Source organism: Heteronotia binoei, chromosome 21 (assembly GCF_032191835.1).
Source record: "Heteronotia binoei isolate CCM8104 ecotype False Entrance Well chromosome 21, APGP_CSIRO_Hbin_v1, whole genome shotgun sequence".
In the NCBI taxonomy this organism is placed as follows: domain Eukaryota; kingdom Metazoa; phylum Chordata; class Lepidosauria; order Squamata; family Gekkonidae; genus Heteronotia; species Heteronotia binoei.
Genome location: NC_083243.1, coordinates 6,052,016 through 6,073,169, shown reverse-complemented (window position 1 = coordinate 6,073,169; position 21,154 = coordinate 6,052,016). Strand labels below are relative to the sequence as shown.

The 21,154-nt window shown below is 51.1% G+C and overlaps 1 protein-coding gene and 1 non-coding gene across 2 annotated transcripts in view; both read right to left on the bottom strand.

Annotated features, from left to right (window-relative positions):
• The window catches only part of MAP4K5 (mitogen-activated protein kinase kinase kinase kinase 5), a 232,454-nt gene that overhangs the window by 37,151 nt on the left and 174,149 nt on the right, over positions 1 to 21,154 (bottom strand). The window contains 4 exon segments of the mRNA XM_060261158.1: positions 14,717 to 14,775; positions 16,425 to 16,539; positions 16,818 to 16,878; positions 20,098 to 20,177. Of these exon segments, the coding sequence (XP_060117141.1) occupies positions 14,717 to 14,775; positions 16,425 to 16,539; positions 16,818 to 16,878; positions 20,098 to 20,177 (315 nt within the window).
• On the bottom strand, positions 18,404 to 18,478 carry TRNAL-GAG (transfer RNA leucine (anticodon GAG)). The gene has a single exon. It is a non-coding gene; the product is annotated as a tRNA-Leu (tRNA).

The following is a 21,154-nucleotide window of genomic DNA, read 5'->3' as shown; positions in this document are numbered from 1 at the left end:
AGCGAAGGACACGGGGAAGTTAATGCGCTTCCTGTGGAAATACAGCCTCTCTTCCCAGCACGGCATGATTTTGTATCTTCTTCTTTTGTGTTTCAAGAGCTGGTGTTCAAAATACGCAGCAAGAAAGAGAGTTTGCGCTGTGTAGGTTTGATTGGCGTGGCCTGACATCATCACTTCTGTTCAGTGTGCCACTCAAGTGTGTGGGGGTCTCCCTTCTTGCCATATGTTACCTGCAAATGCTGCCAAGGAAGCCCTGATGGCTGCTGTCTTCAGCGAGGAGCTCTGGCTCAACGGGGGAACCTCTGCTTGGCCTGCAGAAGGTTCCAGGTTCAACCCCTGGTGGCATCTCCAGTGGAGAGGGCCAGGGGGGAGGGGATGCGGAAGAGCTTTCTCTGCCTGAGACCCTGCGGAGCCTCTGCCGGTCTGGGTAGACCAGACTGACCCTGAAGGTCTGATTCAGCCACATGAGTTCATGTGAGTAGTTAGAGTTTGTATCTCCCTCTCAGATGCTCTTGAGAAGGATCTCTGGTTCCAAGTTTGTCTTGGACCTGGAAGATGGTGGTTACCCCCTTCAGATGTCAGCGACACCACGTGGCACGTACCCAGTCTCCCCCTGCGCCAGAAGGTAGGGTGCTTTTTCCTGCCACCGTTGAAGCTCACAGTCACGTGACCACATGGAGCTGCCTGGCACTGAATCAGGCCCTCGGTTCATCCCGGTCAGCCTGGTCTACTCAGACTGGCAGCCGCTCTCCAGGGTCTCAGGCAGAAAAGGGTCCTTCGCATCCTTTCCACTGGAGATGCTGAGGATTGAATCTGCCCAGCAGATGCTCTGCCCTTCCCCTTTCAGCACATATCTCATGGTGTTTGTCCTCAGAGTCCCCCCGGGTAGGGGTCGAGGGCTGTTAGATTCACATCTGGATGCCAGGTTGGCTGTCCCTTTCTCATCAGACGGAGCTGGTGGCCCAGCTCTGGGCCGAATCTTGAGATTTCTGTTCCCACCATTGTCATTATTTGCTGCGTGACTTTGGCGGGCAAATGGCTCGACTGTTCCATGTACTCTGTCCTCTCCCTCTGGAACGAGATCGCCACCCACCTCCTGGGAATGTTGTTGAACCGTTATTAATTGGGGTTTTGAAACTCTCTGAGATGCTGAATGATCTCTCTGTGTGGCAAAGGCTGCTTTTTGCTGCTCTGCCTGATCTCGGAATCATGCAGAAACAATGACTATGACAAAAGCACGGAGATGCGTTTAGTCGTCCTCTCATTTTTTGGCTGGCGTGAGGGTGTAACCATGGGGTGCTGAAAACATTAATGAGTGGGTTTGTAGGAAAAGGGAGTTTGACTCTTCTGGATCAAAGGAATTTGTTGTATATTATAAATGTTATATATTAATGAGTGGGAAAGGGTTTTTATGTCTTTCTTCTGTCCTGTTTCTATTAGCAGCAAATCGGGGTATGTTTCTAATAACTTTTTTCACTTCTAGCCAAGCTGGCAAACAAAATTGTTTTCTGTTTCGTCTTATTTCAGGGTTGGTGGCATTTCCTCCAAGCAAATAATCCGCTTGGCAGACTTTTTCAGAGGTTGTGTTAACCCCTTAAGAGGGGAGGTCTTTCCTCGAATGTCGAAGATGTGCTTGGCAGAGGCTGCGAGAGACCAGTGCTGTCTGACGGGGCCTGGGTAGCTGTGTGCCACTGGAGAGCTCAGAGGCAGCCATGCGCTTGGCCACATCTCTTGCAGGTTTTTCAACAGAGGCTAGATGGCCATCTGACAGCAGCAGAGAAGATCCTGTGAATTTAGGGGGAGGGGTTTGTGAGTTTCCTGCATTGTGCAGGAGGTTGGACTAGATGACCCTAGAGGTCCCTTACAACTCTATGATTCTATGAACTTCCTGACAGTTAGAGCGATTCCTCAGTGGAACAGGCTTCCTCCTCGGGAGGTGGTGGGCTCTCCTTCCTTGGAGGTTTTTCAACAGAGGCTAGATGGCCATCTGACAGCAGCAGAGAAGATCCTGTGAATTTAGGGGAGGGGTTTGTGAGTTTCCTGCATTGTGCAGGAGGTTGGACTAGATGACCCTAGAACTCCCTTCCAACTCTCGGATTCTATTAGGAAGAACTTCCTGACCGTTAGAGCGGATCCTCAGTGGAACAGCCTTCCTCCTCGGGAGGTGGTGGGGCTCTCCTTCCTTGGAGGTTTTTCAACAGAGGCTAGATGGCCACCTGACAGCAATGAAGATCCTGTGAATTTAGGGGGAGGGGTTTGTGAGTTTCCTGCCTTGTGCAGGAGGTTGGACTAGATGACCCTGGAGGCCCCTTCCAACTCTATGATCCTATGATTTTTGTAGCCAAGCTGCTGAGGGCCCAGTTTTATTTGTCACTTGTGTATATTTTATTTTGATTCCCATAAATCTAACTCTTTTTTTTAAAAAAAATGTATCATTCTCAAGGTGTCTTTTCATTCTGTTGTTGCAGCTGCAGCTTGGATTGCCCTTTTGCGTTTTGGATTTCTACACTGGGGGTGTGTGGAACACTCCTGCGGCCCCCACAGCTTTTCCTTCCTGAGCAAGCCAGTGGGTGAGGGCTGTGTGATTTCAGGAGCTTGCAGCCCAACCAGACCCCTTTCGATCTGGATTTGGCTTGGGCTGGGGATGGAAACGGCTTTGGTTGTTGTGACCACTGAGCTTTGGTGACCCAGTGATCAATCCCTATTGATTCTCCTGGGCATCCCTGCAGCCGTGATGCGCTTTTGGGTAGGGATTGGGGGGCTCTGGGCTTCTGTGATTGGCATTTATGCTGTGCGGTCCTACCCGGTTCCATCTTGTTCCCGCATGCAGTTTAACATCTATATGAAACTGCCAGGAGAGATCATTGGGGGGTTTGGAGTGAGGTGTCAGGACCTCGAGTCAAGGAATAACACAGTCCAATGATTCAACAGTTTATTCCATAAGCATCGTAAGGATCATGGGGAGGACGGTGGCTCCAGGGGTAGAGCATCTGCTTGGGAAGCAGAAGGTCCCAGGTTCAATCCCCCTGGCATCTGCAACTAAAAAGGGTCCAGGCAAGTAGGTGTGAAAAACCTCAGCTTGAGACCCTGGAGAGCAGGGGAGGGATGGTGGCTCAGTGGCAGAGCATCTGCTTGGTAAGCAGAAGGTCCCAGGTTCAATCCCCACTGGCATCTGCAACTAAAAAGGGTCCAGGCAAGCAGGCGTGAAAAACCTCAGCTTGAGGCCTTGGAGAGCTGCTGCAGTCAGGGGAAGGATGGTGGCTCAGTGGTGGAGCATCTGCTTGGTAAGCAGAAGGTCCAGGTTCAATCCCCGACATCTCCAACTAAAAAGGGTCCAGGCAAGTAGGCATGAAAAACCTCCACTTGAGACCCCTGGAGAGCCGCTGCCAGTCTGAGTAGACAAGACTGACTTTGATGGACCCAGAGTCTGATTCAGTAGAAGGCAGCTTCATTAGGGGAGGGACGGTGGCTCAGTGGTAGAGCATCTGCTTGGGAAGCAGAAGGTCCCAGGTTCAATCCCTGGCATCTCCAACTAAAAAGGGTCCAGGCAAATAGGTGTGAAAAACCTCAGCTCGAGACCCTGCAGAGCTGCTGCCAGTCTGAGTAGACAAGACTGACTTTGATGGACTGAGGGTCTGATTCAGTATAAGGCAGCTTCATATGTTCATATGTACTCTCTAAGGTGCCACTGGGCTGTGAAGGAGTGAGCTGTGATTCACAAAAGCTCATCCCCCACCACAAATGGTGGTGCTGCTGGACTGTTACTCTCCTCCCAGGCCAGCCTCCCTGTGCCTGCCCAAAGTCAGTTTGGTGTAGTGGTTAAGTGCACGGACTCTTATCTGGGAGAACCGGGTTAGATTCCCCACTCCTCCACTTGCACCTGCTGGAATGGCCTTGGGTCAGCCAGAGCTCTGGCAGAGTTGCCCTGAAAGGGCAGCTGCTATGAGAGCCCTCTCCAGCCCCACCCACCTCACAGGGTGTCTGTTGTGGGAGAGGTAGATAAAGGAGACTGTAAGCCGCTCTGAGACACTGATTCAGAGAAAAGGGTGGGCTATAAATCTGCAGTTTTCTTCTTCAAGAAGCTTGGGGCCATCACTGTTCCAGGAGGAGAAGATATTGGATTTATATCCCGCTCTATACGCTGAATCTCAGAGTCTCAGAACGATCACCATCTCCTTTACCTTCCCCACCCCCACAACAGACACCCTGTGAGGTGGACAACTCTGCAAGAGCTACGGCAGACCCAAAGACATTCCAACAGCTGCAAGCGGAGGAGGTGACCAGCACCACAGCCAGTGGCAATGGCTTTGAATTCTTTCAACCGGGATGGCTAAAGTTTTGCTACAGTTCTCAGGTCCTCTATGGCAAACAGCAGCAGGGGGAGGACTAGCCTGGTGACATCACTTCGACACACACTGGAAGTGATGTCAATCCCACTGCCAGCAACACGGGATGCTCTGGTATTGGGGCCAAAACTCTATGGTAAAATCCAATTTAACCACAGGGTTTTTGCCCAACTATCCGAGCATCCTGAATTGCCGGTGACATCACCTCCAGCGCCTGCCAAAAGTGAACATAAGCAGGGACCATCAGGATGTTTGTCGCTTGAGACTGCAGAAGATGCTAGATATTGTGCCAGGCGCCTCACCTGCGCCGATTTCCGTAAACCACGAAGAAGCAGAATTCAAGTTGATCGTCTCAAACTGAACAACCTGGCTGGGGTCGGTCCCCTTGCTGATGGCGACACACACCATCGGGTATTCCTGTTCCGGGATCACCAGCATTTCGAAGACGTTCAAGGGACTCGGCAAAGGAAAATCAAAGTGCTGGCGGGGAACGAAGAGAGAGGTCAGCTCAAAAAGCGTCGGCCCACCGTAAGATCCGGTCGCTTAAAAGACAGCCGTCCCATTCATTGCATCAATCGGTATCTTCTCCATGTCTCCAGCAGCCCTTCAGCCTCTCCCCAACAGCTATGGGCATGTCTAGCACAACCCAACGCATCATCGCGTTAAAACTGGTCTGACACTGTAATATCCCAGCACCTGATCACTCCAGCCATCTTTGGATACAGCTGACATCTGAGGCCAAATAAGTAGCTATCGGAGACGGGGCTTTTTTGGCTGTGGCACCAGAACTCCCCAGGAAAACCTGTCTGTCTTCCTCTATCAGTGTCTTTCAACACAGAGACCAATTTCTCTCTAGAGTTCCTTCACGCCCAGGCTTCTGTTTTCCCCTGGCGCAAGCGATCAATTTCCCACCAGTTGCTCCGTGGGTGCATTTAGATGCATGGCTCCCCAGGTCCATAGCCAGAAAATTTCAGGTGGGGGGGGGGCGCTGCTCTGGCGGCCCCTGATCTCCCCACCGCTCTGGCAGCCCCCTCCCCCTCCGCAGCGCCTCCCCCTCCCTCCCGACCATCCAGTGAAGCGCTGGCTCTCGGGACTCTTTCAAGGTCGCCTCTTCTCCCCAGCCGATCGGTGGGATAAGTGGCCGCTGAGGCTGAGCCGCTAAAAAAATGCCAGCCACCTCCCCTCCCCATTTCTTCCCCAGATCGCTGCTTTCCCACTGATCAGCTGATCGGTGGGGGCGGGGGGCAAGGAGGCAGCCTTGAAAGAGTCCGGAAACTGACGCTTCACTGGGTGGGTGGAAGGGAGAGGTGGCGCAGAAGGAAACAGGGGCCGCCAGAGCGGGGTGGGGAGATCGGGGGCCACCAGAGCAGTGGCCACTGAGAAAGCCGAGTCGCAAGGAGGGGCCATATAGGTGGAAGGGGGTTTTGTGGGGAGCGGCTGCCCCCCCCCCCCCCGCCAGCCCCCCATGGCTGTGGGCCTGCGGCTCTCTCTAGTTCTCCTCAAGGCTTTGTGACGCTGTCTTTAAGGATTAAGAAACCGCAAGGGGAACTGGAGGGAGCCGCATGTCAAAACGCGCCCGTGGAGCAACTAGTGGGAAATCGATCTTTTGCGCTGGGGGAAAGCGGAAGCCTGCGGGTGAAGCAATGCTATTGAGAAATCAGGAAGAGAGTGATTTGCTGCTAGAGGATGTAGTGACAGCCACAAGAACAGGCAGCTTTCAAAGGGGAATTAGAGAGATTCATGGAGGATAAAGTCTATCAATGGCCGCTAGAAGTGGTGCCCGAGGGGAAGATCCACATTCAAAGGCAGTCAGTCTCTGGATCCCAAAGCCAGAAAGCAACATCAGGGGAAAGCCTCTCTGCCCTGTCGTTGGCCCTTCAGAGGAACTGGTTGGCCACTGTGTGAGGAGGCTGGACTGGATGGACCCTCGCTGGTCTGATCCAGCAGGGCTCTTCTGAGGTTCTTATAAAGGCCTCGGCCTCTCTGCCCTGTCGTTGGCCCTTCAGAGGAACTGGTTGGCCACTGTGTGAGGAGGCTGGACTGGATGGACCCTCACTGGTCTGATCCAGCAGGGCTCTTCTGATGTTCTTATAAAGGCCTCGGCCTCTCTGCCCTGCTGTTGGCCCTCCAGAGGAACTGGCTGGCCCCTGTGTGAGGCAGGAGATGGACTAGATGGACCCCCCCTGGTCTGATCCAGTAGGGCTCTTCTGATGTTCTTATGAAGACCTCGGCCTCTCTACCCTGCTGTTGGCCCTCAGAGGAACTGGCTGGCCACTGTGTGAGACAGAAGGCTGGACTAGATGGACCCTCACTGGTCAGATCCTGCAGGGCTCTTCTCAGGTGAAGACTTTTTGGTTCGTTTGGCATACCCCTGTAATAGTTGTTAACCTTCCTCCTTGCTGGTTCTGGTATTGTTTGTTTATGCATTTTCATCAACCTATTTCATCATTTAAATGGTGTTTTTAATCGTTCAGATGCGTTAATCTATATGCACTACCCTGCTGGCTCCAACTGGCTGGAAAGGGTGACATAAAAAAGGTTTTAATTTGAAATAAACACTAAAAAATGTACAATTATACAGGATCCTGCAGCACTGTCTAAAGGCCTTCCTGAAAAGAAAGGTCTGTGGCTGGCCACAAGCACAGCTTGTCTGATCAGCTTCACGGGGGAGAATTCTGCGACAAAGGGGCCACCACAGAAAAGGCCCTGCCCTCCACCTCTTTCTCTCTCTTTTTCCCCCCCCAAAGACCAGGGGTTAAACTAGGTCTCCCTGATGATCGCAGGATGTGGAAGACGGGTGCTGCATCTCAGACTGAGTCCCAAAACAACTGGCCAACGGCGGCCAGGGAAAAGGAAGCAATTCACACTTGTTAACAGCGTCATCTTTGTTCCTCTGAAAGCAATGAAACAGCTGGGCAAAGGTGGAAGTGGGTGAAACTTACCTTTATCAACATGAATTTCTGCATGGGTTCATACCACTGGAGCAACACGATTCCTGACTGCAATGCCCCCGCAGAGGTATTTATGGCCAGTGTAAGGATTTCTTACTAAAAAAGATAAGGAAAGAAAAACAACAGGATAAGCCTGAAATATTAGGCGCATTGCGTTAAACTCACGAGCCGTTTGCATCCTCTCCCCAGGCTGATCAAACGGGGCACACAGCTCTGAGCCTGCCCCTCTGTCACCTTGCCCTCCTCCCTTCCGCTGTAGCCCCCTAACTCAGGGGTGGCCAAACTTGCATAACGTAAGAGCCACATAGAATAACTGCCAGATGTTTGGGAGCCGCAAGATATGAATATCACAGGTTTGAGAGCCGGGAGGGAGGGAGGGAGGGAGGAAGGAAGGAAGGAAGGAAGGAAGGAAGGAAGAAGGAAGGAAGGAAGGAAGGAAGGAAGGAAGGAAGGAAGGAAGGAAGGAAGGAGGAAGAGGAAGGAAGGAAGGAGGAAGAGAGAGGAGGGAGGGAGAAGGGAGGGAGGAGGGAGGGAAGGGAGGAAAATAGATGGGGAGAGGAAGGAGGGAAGAGAGGTGGAAAGAAAGCAACTTTAACTTTTTAATGTATTCTCCAGGCAGCTGGCTGTCTTGGTGAAGTGATCTGAAGAGAGAAATACCTTCTCCAAGCTGGCTGACGGGGCGTTGGGGTCTTAGAGAGCCACCCAATATATGTGAAAGAGCCACATGTGGCTCCTGAGCCGCAGTTTGGCCGCTCCTGCCCTAAATTCCTCCGGCCAGGGCTCCGAAACCCATAGATGGATATCTTTTTCTCTTATGAGGTAGGTTAGGCTTCCCTGATTCCTTAAGGGAAATCAACCCAGACTGTTCCCTGGAAGGTCAGATGCTGAAGCTGAAGTTCAAAGACTTTGGCCACCAAATGAGAAGGGAGCACTCACTGGAGAAGACTCTTGAGAGTTCCTTGGGCTGCAAGAAGATCCAACCAGTCAGCCCTAAGGAAATCAACCCAGACTGTTCACTGGAAGGTCAGATGCTGAAGCTGAAACTCAAATTCTTTGGCCACAAGTCTCCCCCATCCTATAACCACGCATTGGATTTTTTCCTACCCAGAGGGGTCCTATCAGGCCCACGACAAATCAAAAGTAGGTTTGCAACTTACATATGCACACTTGAACAACACCTGAACACCATACTTAAGAGTGCTACAGCACAGACACTGTGTCCAGTTATTGATGCAGTTGATTCGGAACAAGTGGTGTCAGTTATCAGAGGCTTAAATAAACAATATTGCAAGAGTGCTAATGTTCTCAGCATGTTTTATTTTAAGTTTTTAAAAAATATTTAATTGTGTTTGTCTGTGTTTGCCACCCGGCATTACATTTTATGACACACCCGGCCTGGCCCAACAAGGTCTCAATTATGTCATATCCAGCCCTCATAACAGATGAGTTTGACATCCCCGTCCTATATCTTCTCCCCCCCCACAACAGACACCCTGTGAGGTGGGCGGGACTGAGACGGCTCTCCCAGCAGCTGTCTTTTCAAGGACAACCTCTGCCAGAGCTATGGCTGACCCAAGGCCATCCCAGCAGGTGCAAGTGGAGGAGTCGGGAATCAAACCCGGATCTCTCAGATAAGAATCCACACACTTAGCCACACCAAAACCACCTCTGAACATCTCTCGCCTTGCAAACCCAATGAGGGGGTCACCGTAAGTTGCCTGTGATTTGACGGCACTTTCCACAGGTTAGGTCGAGAGTACGCAATTGGTCCAAGGTCCGGTGTTTTATGACACTGGGGTGATTTGAACCCAGGTTTCTCAGATCCCAGTCCGACATTCTAACCACAACACCACCCTGCCTCTCAAGGGGCTGATGGGGTTCGCGCTTGTAGTCAAAGTGCTTTTCCCGTCACTGGCGAAAGGAACTGCATTTTCTTCCAAGAGGACATTTAGCGTGGATTAAAACAACAGGCGAGCTCCCAACACAAAACAAAGTGAAACTGCCAAAATGCTGGGGAAGTCCTGCAACGCTGAAGACATAGATTTCATTTGTTGATTTATATTCCACTTTTTTCCCCAAAGCAGCTTACCGTATCATTGTCCCCACTCTATTTTATTCTGACAGTGACCTCGTAAGGTCACGGAAGGAAGTTCAAGCCAATGGCACTTTTGAGACCACAGGAGGTGGTGGTGGCTACAAGCATAGCCAGTTTGGATTGGAAAAACATCTGGAGCAGAGGTCCACCACTGGCTATTAGCCACAGCGTATTGTTGGAGCTCTCTGTCTGGGCAGTGATGCTCTGTCTTCTTGGTGCTTGGGAGCGGCAACAGTGTGAGGGCCCCACTAACAGAACTCTAGTGTCCTGGCCCCACTAACAGAACTCCTGATGGCACCTGGGTTTTTCTGGCCACTGTGTGACACAGAGTGTTGGAGTGGATGGGCCACTGGCCTGATCCAACATGGCTTCTCTTATGCTCTTCTGTGACACAGGGTGTTGGACTGGATGGGCCATTGGCCTGATCCAACATGGCTTCTCTTATGTTCTTAAGTGACACAGAGTGTTGGACTGGATGGGCCATTGGCCTGATCCAACATGGCTTCTCTTATGTTCTTAAGTGACACAGAGTGTTGGACTGGAGGGGCCATTGGCCTGATCCAACATGGCTTCTCTTATGTTCTTATGTGACACAGAGTGTTGGACTGGATGGGCCATTGGCCTGATCCAACATGGCTTCTCTTATGTTCTTATGTCACACAGAGTGTTGGGACTGGATGGGCCGTTGGCCTGATCCAACAGGGCTTCTCTTACGTTCTTGTGACCTACAAAGTTCAATTCTGGGTACAAACTTTGTGTACACGCGGACATCTTCAGCTATTCGTAACTCACTGTACGAAAAAGCTATACCCAGAATTAAACTTGCGGGTCTCAAAGGTGCCATTGGACTCAACCTTTGTTCTGTCGCTGCAGACCAAGACGGCTGCCCGCCTGGATTTATCCTGTAAGGTAAGTTAGGCTGAGAGCAACTGGCCTAAGGCCCCCCAGAGAACTTCCAAGGCAGAGGTGGGATTTGAACCCAGGTCCACCACTTTAGCCACTATAGGATGCTGGCTCTTTTGAGTGCTAGCAACAAGAGAAGTATCATGAGAGTCATAAAAACAAGCAGGGCATCTTTGTGGCAGAACTCTTTGTGGAGAGCCGGTTTGGTGTAGTGGTTAAGTGTGCGGACTCATATCTGGGAGAACCGGGTTTGATTCCCCACTCCTCCACTTGCACCTGCTGGAATGGCCTTGGGTCAGCCATAGCTCTGGCAGAGGTTGTCCTTGAAAGGGCAGCTGCTGGGAGAGCCCTCTCCAGCCCCACCCACCTCACAGGGTGTTTGTTGTGGGGGAGGAAGGTAAAGGAGATTGTGAGCCGCTCTGAGACTCTTCGGAGTGGAGGGCGGGATATAAATCCAATATCTTCTTCTTCTTCTTTGCATATTACACCACACACTCCTGATCAGTGTTCCCTCTAAGCTGAGTTAGCGTGAGCTGGCTCACAGATTTTTTACCCTCCAGCTCACACATTTTTGTCTTAGCTCAGGAAGGACAACCCCAGAGCACACTAATTGATGCAGGAGCTCACAACTTTGATGCCAGTAGCTCACAAAAGTAGAATTTTTGCTCACAAGACTCTGCAGCTAAGCGCGAACACGGCTCCCGATGCAGCCAATCCTCCAAGAGCTTACAGGGCTCTTAGTACAAGGCTTACTGTGAGCTCCAAGAGGATTGGCTACATCACAGGGTGTGTGGGCCTAATATGCAAAGGAGTTCCTGCTACAAAAAAAAAAGCGCCCTAAAGACAAAAAGCTGCCAATACCAATACTGCATTCAGCAAGCCTTCAAGGAACAAGCAGGCTGTTACCTCATTTCGACAGAGAACTTCTCCAAAAACACAAACCAGTGACCCCTTGCAAGATGAAACTGTTCCTTCAAAGGCCATGCCAGAGCGGCAGCTGAGCCCAGACGAAGGTGCAAAAGAACTGCCCCCTCTGTAAGATCTCCTGGCAGTCCTGGGGCACGTTCAGGGCTTCCATCTCCTCCAGACGCCGAGGAGGAATCCCACAGGTGTGCTGGCGGCGGCGGCGTCCTCTCCTCCTCAGAGGCTTCAGGCCTCCAGGAATATTAGTTCGCCTGCTCATTGAAAACACTCAGCTGTTTCTAGGAGATGCTCATTCAGGAGACTGGATCTCCAGAGATTCTTGGGTACAGCTGCACTTTTGCTTTCAAGGAGCGATTTCTAGATGTTTTTGAGAAAGCTCTTTCTTGAAAGAAGAGGTTGCTGCACTGTCCACGACGTATGCTGCAAAGATGCGTCGCTGGGCGACCAAGATAAAGTGAATTCATGCCGGAGTATTCTCTAGTACTGGGTGCAAGTGTGTCATGAAGTCATTGCTGACCTATGGTGACCCCAGCAAGGGGCTTTCAAGGCAAGGGAGAAGCAGAGGTGGCTGGCCATGGCCTTCCTCTGCAGAGTCTTCCCTGGTGGTCTCCCAACCAAGACTTATGGTGTTCCCAGCAAGGGGCTTTCAAGGCAAGGGAGAAACAGAGGTGGCTGGCCATGGCCTTCCTCTGCAGAGTCTTCCCTGGTGGTCTCCCAACCAAGACTTATGGTGACCCCAGCAAGGGGCTTTCAAGGCAAGGGAGAAACAGAGGTGGCTGGCCATGGCCTTCCTCTGAAGAGTCTTCTTTGATGGTCTCCCAACCAAGACTTATGGTGACCCCAGCAAGGGGCTTTCAAGGCAAGGGAGAAACAGAGGTGGCTGGCCATGGCCTTCCTCTGCAGAGTCTTCCTTGGTGGTCTCCCTTCCAAGAACCAACCCTGCTTAGCTTCCAACTTATGGTGACCCCAGCAAGGGGCTTTCAAGGCAAGGGAGAAACAGAGGTGGCTGGCCATGGCCTTCCTCTGCAGAGTCTTCCTTGGTGGTCTCCCTTCCAAGAACCAACCCTGCTTAGCTTCCAACTTATGGTGACCCAGCAAGGGGCTTTCAAGGCAAGGGAGAAACAGAGGTGGCTGGCCATGGCCTTCCTCTGCAGAGTCTTCCTTGGTGGTCTCCCTTCCAAGAACCAACCCTGCTTAGCTTCCAACTTATGGTGACCCCAGCAAGGGCTTTCAAGGCAAGGGAGAAACAGAGGTGGCTGGCCATGGCCTTCCTCTGCAGAGTCTTCCTTGGTGGTCTCCCTTCCAAGAACCAACCCTGCTTAGCTTCCAACTTATGGTGACCCCAGCAAGGGGCTTTCAAGGCAAGGGAGAAACAGAGGTGGCTGGCCATGGCCTTCCTCTGCAGAGTCTTCCTTGGTGGTCTCCCTTCCAAGAACCAACCCTGCTTAGCTTCCAACTTATGGTGACCCCAGCAAGGGCTTTCAAGGCAAGGGAGAAACAGAGGTGGCTGGCCATGGCCTCTCTCTGCAGAGCCTTCTTTGGTGGTCTCCCTTCCAAGTACTGACTGAGCTTAGCTTCTGAGACTGGGCTAGGCCGCCTTCCCTCCCACTGATAACTACACATGGGTGTGAAAGTTGGACAATGAAAAAAGCCGACAGGAAGAAAGTTGATAGATTTGAAATGTGGTGTTGGAGGAGAGTTTTACGGATACCGTGGACCCTCCTAAAAGACAAATGCGGGGGTTCTGGACCAAATCAAGCCTGAACCTCTCTCTAGAAGCCCAGATGACCAAACTGATGTTCTTGTACTTTGGTCACATGAAAAGACAAGAGCTACTGGAAAAGACAATCGTGCTAGGAGAAGTGGAAGGCAGCAGGGAAAGAGGAAGATGGATGGACTCAGTCAAGGAAGCCACGCAGGCCTGTAGCTACCACTTGTATGGCCCCTTCTTTCCCCACCGCTCTCCCCACACTCTTGCTTCCACTGTTTTTGCCTCCCTCGCTCCCCCTGCCACCCGTTTTTGCCTCCCCCACTCCTCCTACCACTCGTTTTTGCCTCCCCCGCTCCTCCTACCACTCGTTTTTGCCTCCCCCGCTCCTCCTGCCACCCGTTTTTGCCTCCCCCGCTCCTCCTACCACTCGTTTTTGCCTCCCCCGCTCCTCCTACCACTCGTTTTTGCCTCCCCGCTCCTCCTGCCACCCGTTTTTGCCTCCCCCGCTCCTCCTACCACTCGTTTTTGCCTCCCCCGCTCCCCCTGCCACCCGTTTTTGCTCCCCCGCTCCTCCTGTCACCCATTTATGCCTATCCCGCTCCCCCTCCCACCCGTTTTTGCCTCCTCCGCTCCTCCTGCCACCCGTTTTTGCCTCCCCCGCTCCTCCTACCACTCGTTTTTGCCTCCCCCGCTCCCCCTGCCACCCGTTTTTGCCTCCCCCGCTCCTCCTGTCACCCATTTATGCCTATCCCGCTCCCCCTCCCACCCGTTTTTTGCCTCCTCCGCTCCTCCTGCCACCCGTTTTTGCCTCCCCCGCTCCTCCTACCACTCGTTTTTTGCCTCCCCCGCTCCCCCTGCCACCCGTTTTTGCCTCCCCCGCTCCTCCTGTCACCCATTTATGCCTATCCTGCTCCCCTCCCACCCGTTTTTGCTCCTCGCTCCTCCTGCCACCCGTTTTTGCCTCTTCCCCTCCCCCTGCCACCCATTCTTGCCTCCCCCGATCGTTCTCACCACCCCCGCTCTTCCCATTGCCCATTTTCGTTGCCGCCCCCCCTGGCACCCTGTTTTCACCTCCCCTGCTCTCGCCGTCCCGTTTTTGCTGCCGCCCACTCTCCCCATTGGTCTCGCTGCCCTTGCTGCAGCCGCCTCTGCTTTTAAATTTATTTTTAAAGCGTGTGACGTCAGTTTGGGCCCTAGGGCCCCTCCACCTAATATTTTATTCCCTGCCCCCCCCCCCTAAATTTTCTGGCTACGGGTCTGCCACACCCACACGTGTAAGTTGCACTTTGGCTATGCACGGCAGAGAAGCATCTCTATTCTTACGACCAACGTTCCCTCTAAGCTGTGGAGTCTTGTGAGCAAGAATTCTACTTTGTGAGCTACCGGCGTTAAAGTTGTGAGATCCTGCATTGATTAGTTTGCTCCGGGGCCGTTTTTCCTGAGCCGAGACAAAGATGTGTGAGCCGGAGGCTAAAAAATTGCGAGCTGGCTCACGCCAACTCAGCTTAGAAGGAACACTGCTTATGACTCATCTTCATTTGATTTTCTACTGCTAGTAACGCAAGGAAATCCTCCCTGACGGCTCCACTTTTGCACAGTGTGGTGGTGGTGATGGTGGTGGGGAGCAAAATTTCATGCCTGCCTCTTAGGAAGAGACTCCAGCGGGCTCTTAGCTTGTGAGATGGCGGCTGGAAGCAGCATGGAGGTTGGGTTCACAAAAGCAGGGAGACTTCCAGCAGAACGTTCCGAAGCGCAGAGGAAAGGCAGCGCAAGTTCGAAGACTCACCTATGCAACATTTATGGCACCCTTTTGTATCTGGGATCTTCGTGGTTAAGGCAAACTTCCTGGAAAGAGAGAATCAGCTGTTAGCGACAGAACTGAGGCCTGGAGCAGAAGTCCTGATCAGAAGGAGGGCAGCTCCTGCGTCACTTTTAATTAGACTCCAGGACGGAAACAGTTAGATTGGAGACCAGTGGCACCTTAGAGACCAACAACCGTTTTCAGCGTAGACACTTTCAAGAGTCAAAATTTCCTTTAGAATCATCATTGCTGTCAGATGGCCACCTAGCCTCTGTGAAAAACCTCCAAGGAAGGAGAGCCCACCACCTCCCGAGGAAGCCTGTTCCACTGAGGAACCACTCTTAGAATCACAGAATCCTAGAGTTGAAAGGTAGTATCTCGAGGGCCATCTAGTCCAACCCCCTGCACAATGCAGGAAACTCACAAACACCTCCCCCCAAATTCACAGGATCTTCATTTCTGTCAGATGGCCGCCTAGCCTCTGTTTCAAAACCTCCAAGGAAGGAGAGCCCACCACCTCCCAAGGAAGCCTCTTCCACCGAGGAACCGCTCTAACGGTCAGGAAGTCCTTCCTAATGTTGAGCCGGAAACTCTTTTGATTTAATTTCAACCCATTGATTCTGGTCCTACCTTCCGGGGCCACAGAAAACAATTCCACCCCATCCTCTATATGGCAGCCCTTCAAGTACTTGAAGATGGTGATCCTATCACCTCTCAGCCGCCTCCTCTCCACGCTACACATGCCCATCTCCTTCAACCTTTCTTCACAGGACTTGGTCTCCAGATCTCTCACCATCTTCATCGCCCTCCTCTGGAGCCATTCCAGCTCGGGAGGACCGGGTTTGATTCCCCACTCCTCCACTTGCGGCTGTTGGAATGGCCTTGGGTCAGCCAGAGCTCTCTTATCTGGGAGAACCGGGTTTGATTTCCCCAATCCTCCACTTGCAGCTGCTGGAATGGGCTTGGGTCAGCCAGAGCTCTCTTATCTGGGAGAACCGGGTTTGATTCCCCACTCCTCCACTTGCAGCTGCTGGAATGGCCTCGGGTCAGCCATAGCTCTCTTATCTTGGAGAACTGGGTTTGATTCCCCACTCCTCCACTTGCACCTGCTGGAATGGGCTTGGGTCAGCCAGAGCTCTCTTATCTGGGAGAACCGGGTTTGATTCCCCACTCCTCCACTTGCAGCTGCTGGAATGGCCTCGGGTCAGCCATAGCTCTCTTATCTTGGAGAACTGGGTTTGATTCCCCACTCCTCCCCTTGCAGCTGCAGGAATGGCCTTGGGTCAGCCATAGCTCTCACAGAGCTAGCCTTGAAAGGGCCGCTTCCGGGAGAGCTCTCTCAGCCCCACCCACCTCACAGGGTGTCTGTTGTGGGGGGAGGTAGATAAAGGAGATTGTGAGACGCTCTGAGACTTTGGTTACATGATAAGACAAGAGCCGCTGGAAAAGACAATCGTGCTAGGAGAAGTGTAAGGCAGAAGGAAAAAGGAAGACCCAACAGGAGATGGATGGACTCAGCCAAGGAAGCCACACACGCCTGTAGTGGAGGGTGGAATATAAATCCGGTGTCGTACTCATCCTTTTAAAGGTGCCATTGGACTCAAACTTTGTCTCCTTCAGAAAACACGGCTGCCCACCCAACTCTATCTTTTCTCCACCGTTGGGTCCCAACAGCGAAACTGGCTGAGCTTACCTGGGTAATATCCTATCCGGGAAGCGATGAGTCTGAATGTGAGCCGCGAGTCCGGTTTTTTTGGCTTGTTCAAACAAAGCAATTAGGTTGTGGGAGTAGAGCTGGAATGTTTTCCCTGCAACGAAGAGATGAAGCGGGACCTGTCTCAAAGTCTCACAAAAGGCAACAACGACGTGTCAAACTCAAAAAAGGGAAGGGGGGGGGGAGGAAAGTAAGAAAGAGTGGAAAAGATTACCTTCTAAAAAGACAGTCCCCGAATATCCAGAGAAGTCCAAGCAGAGAGCAAAAGACAAAACAGAATCACTGGTGACTTTCATGGCATAACCATGAACTCGACATTACCTCGAAGGGCACCCGCTGTGTTGCGGCTGGTTTCTGAGCCGGTCCACCTACCTGAGAGCGACATCAACGTATTGTTGATCACATACAACCACGTACACCTCCGCGGAAACAGCTGGAGAGAGGAACAAGGGGGAGCAAAACAAATAGGGGTCAGCGTCCCAAGAGCTGTATGAATTCCACGACACGTGTGTACTACGCAAGTATGGAATGGAGAACTGTGAACATTTCAGCTGTCAACGCCTTGGGCAAAGCAAGATGCTAGCCCTTATGGCTATCAAAAACAACATGGTGTCAATTCTCACTGGAAGGTTTTAATTCTCAACACCTCTGTCCTAATGACATAAGAACAGAAGAGAAGCCATGTTGGATCAGGCCAGTGGCCCATCCAGTCCAACACTCTGTGTCACATAAGAACATAAGAGAAGCCCTGTTGGATCAGGCTAATGGCCCCTCCAGTCCAACACTCTGTGTCACATAAGAACATAAGAGAAGCCCTGTTGGATCAGGCTAATGGCCCCTCCAGTCCAATTCTCTGTGTCACATAAGAACATAAGAGAAGCCCTGTTGGATCAGGCTAATGGCCCCTCCAGTCCAACACTCTGTGTCACATAAGAACATAAGAGAAGCCCTGTTGGATCAGGCTAATGGCCCCTCCAGTCCAATTCTCTGTGTCACATAAGAACAAAAGAGAAGCCATGTTGGATCAGGCCAGTGGCCCCTCCAGTCCAATTCTCTGTGTCACATAAGAACAAAAGAGAAGCCATGTTGGATCAGGCCAATGACCCATCCAGTTTGACACTCTGTGTCATACAGTGGTCAAAAAACCCCAAGTGCCATCAGGAGGTCCACCAGTGGGGCTAGAAGCCCTCCAACTGTGCCCCGCCACAAGCACCAAGAATACAGAGCATCACTGCCCCAGACAGAGAGTTCCAACAATACGCTATGGTTAAGAGCCACTGATGGACCTCTTCTCCATATGCTTATCCAATCCCCTCTTGAAGCTGGCTACGCTTGTAGCCGCCACCACCTCCTGTGGCAGTGAATTCCACGTGTTAAGCACCTTTGGGTGAAGAAAGACTTCCTTTTATCCATTCTAGCCTGACTGCTCAGCAATTTCACTTAATTTTAAGCTTTATAAGTTAAGCTGACACTTAAGTTAAGCTTTATAGAGCTCTACTCTCCAGCTCTTGTGATGGGGGAGGAGGAAGGAAACCGAGGATTTCAGGACACTTCGTGGCTGCTTCACCTGGACAAAGTGCAAGAGAACATAAAAGAAGCCATGTTGGATCAGGCCACTTTGTATCACACAGTGGGCAAAAAAACCCAGGGGCCATCAGGAAGTCCATCAGTGGGGCCAGGATACTAAAAGACACTATGCCCCCCCCAAGCACCAAGAATGCAGAGCATCACTTGCCCCAGACAGAGAGTCCCAACGATAAGGTGTGGCTAATATCCACTGATGGACCTCTGCTCCATACGCTTATCCAATCCCTTCTTGAAGCTGGCTATGAACATATGAAGCTGCCTTCTACTGAATCAGACCCTCTTTGTTCCATCAAAGTCAGTATTGTCTACTCTCCAGGGTCTCAAGCTGAGGGTTTTTTTTTTCATACCTATTTGCCTGGACCCTTTTTTAGTGGAGATGCCAGGGATTGAACCTGGGACCTTCTGCTTCTCAAGCAGATGCTCTGCCACTGAGCCACCATCCCTCCCCCTAAGGTGCTTGTAGCCGCCACCTCCTGTGGCAATGAATTCCACATGTTAATCACCTTTTGGGCGAAGAAGTACTTCCTTTTATCCATTCTAACCCAGCTGTTCAACAATTTAATTGAATGCCTATGAGTTCTCGTACTGTGAGAAAGGGAGAAAAGGACTTCTTCCTCTACCTTTTCTATAGGTAGTTTTCAACTTAGGCTGAGGATGGGTTTAGCAGACTCTCTATCCGACAGGGGCACAGAGGGATGGAAGACAGAGCAGATATTTTTAGATATTCAGGTCCAGGGGCCATTTTGTTAAAAAAAAAAGGTGCCAGAGCTCATGAGCACAACTCATTTGCATAAGCAACACCCCCTGACATCAAAAGGTATACTAAATTATATCAGCTCAGTATCTACCTGAAAATACTTCTTGCATTATAATTGTCATAAGAAAACCTTACTGCCATCATACTTTTAAAATTATTTTCTCCTATGTGGTCACAGTGGCAGGACGAAGATTTAATTTTTAATTTAATTTGTGATTTATACCCCGCCCTATCCTGCAAGGCGGGCTCAGGGCAGCTTACAACATTAAAACATTGCAATAACAATAAATAAAACATATCCAATTAAATGCAACAAATTTATCTCATAATACATAAATAGAGGTTTCCATCTGCCTGTCTTATAGGTTTTATTTCCCCATTTTTTTGCGGGGGGAAATTTTAGACAATTTGTCAAATCTTAAAGAGTTCAGCAAAATTCTCACAGGGGGTTTGAACTATGGAGCCCATAGAAATATTAAGAAATATTAGAGCCCCGTGGCACAGAGTGTTAAAGCTGCAGTCCTGCAGTCCTAAGCTCTGCTCACGACCTGAGTTCGATCCCCGGTGGAAGCTGGGTTTTCAGGTAGCCGGCTTGAGGTTGACTCAGCCTTCCATCCTTCCGAAGTCGGCAAAATGAGTCCCCAGCTTGCTGATGGGGGAAAGCGTAGATTACTGGGGAAGGCAAGGGCAAACCACCCCGTAAAAAGTCTGCCATGAAAGCAACGTCATCCCAGAGTCAGAAACGACTGGTGCTTGCACAGGGGACCTTTCCGTTCCTTTTCCATCAGATAAAGAGCCCCATGGCTGTGTTAAAGCTGCAGTCCTAAGCTCTGCTCACGACCTGAGTTCGATCCCTGGCGGAAGCTGAGTTTTCAAGTAGCTGGCTCGAGGTTGACTCAGCCTTCCATCCTTCCGAGGTCGGCAAAATGAGTCCCCAGCTTGCTGGGGGGAAAGTGTAGAGGACTGGGGAAGGCAATGGGCAAACCACCCCGTAAAAAGTCTGCCGTGAAAACGTTGTGAAAGCAACGTCACCCCAGAGTCGGAAACGACTGGTGCTTGCACAGAGGACCTTTCCTTCCTTTTTCCTTAAGAAAGAAAGAGCATAATAAAATTTAGAGGTTCCGGAGCTCCCCTCCTGTGAGCTCCTGCCCAAAACGAGGCCTATTCAGGTCCGAGCACCATCTGTGTTGCAGAATAGGGATGCTCCTACGGATCTTGTTCCAATCCTTCCTTGAAGCACCTGGTCACCTGGGGGAACTCCTGCGTGTTCCTAACCCCACCTGTGGTGCATTCAACAAGCTCCCCTACCTGTTCCATGGTGGCTTCGTGAAGCTCGTTTAGGTTCAGCGTATAGATGCCCTCTTCGGTTCCAAAGATAATGTATTGATCTGTAATACGGGGGGAAGAAAGAGCTGCTGATATAGCCCAGGGCTCCCAAGTCTTTTGGAGCAAGTGAACACCTTTGGGGAATCTGACCCAGCAAGGCAGGCACAATCAAATTGGCTGAAAGCTGTTCTTAGCAAATTACATCTTCTCGGTTTCCTCCCTGAAACCATTCTGGCTCCGAATTGGAACCAGGCTGAGGAAAATGCGAAGGGAAGAATTAAGGACACTGAGAGACACTGATCTTGCCAGATACCCAGCCTTTAGATCACCAGAGCAGGCTAGATATCCGGTTGGATACTTAAACTATCTCCATCACCTAGATGTCCATAAATTCAGAAAAGCTTTTACTCAGGCCAGATGTTCAGCGCTTCTCCCAGCAGTTCTCAAGGGCAGGTAAAGGGGGATCCCCTTTGCGCAAAGGTTTTGCCACTGTGGCTTAGGGGAAGTAGAATCCGCTACGGGCATAATTCTTAGGTGTTCCTGGTGTAAAAAGGCCCGTGCGAAATATACAGAGCCCATATTAAAGGCAAATTCTGGGCTTCTTGAATCAGAATGTCTTAATCTCATGCTTTCGGATGAAAACCAGCTCATTTCCAAAGCTGCTGCCAAGTTCTGTGCTGCCTGCTGTAGCATTAGAAAGACTCGTTTTACTGCTTCTCAGTTTTAAGCTGTTGCGTCTCTTATACTGAACATGCTAAGAGAATTGTCTATCCCAGGGGTGGCCAAACTGTGGCTCGGGAGCCACATGTGGGTCTTTCACGCATATTGTGTGCCTCTTGGAGCCCCTCCCCCACCCCGTTGGCCGAACGGGAGAAGGCCGAATTGGAGAAGCAGCTTGGAGAATGCATTCAAAGTTAAAATTGCTTTCTTTCCACCTCTCCCTCTCTCCCCCATCTCTTTTCCTTCCTTCCTTGTGGCTCTCAGACATCTGACATTTATTGTATGTGGCTCTTATGTTAAGCGAGTTTGGCCACCCCGG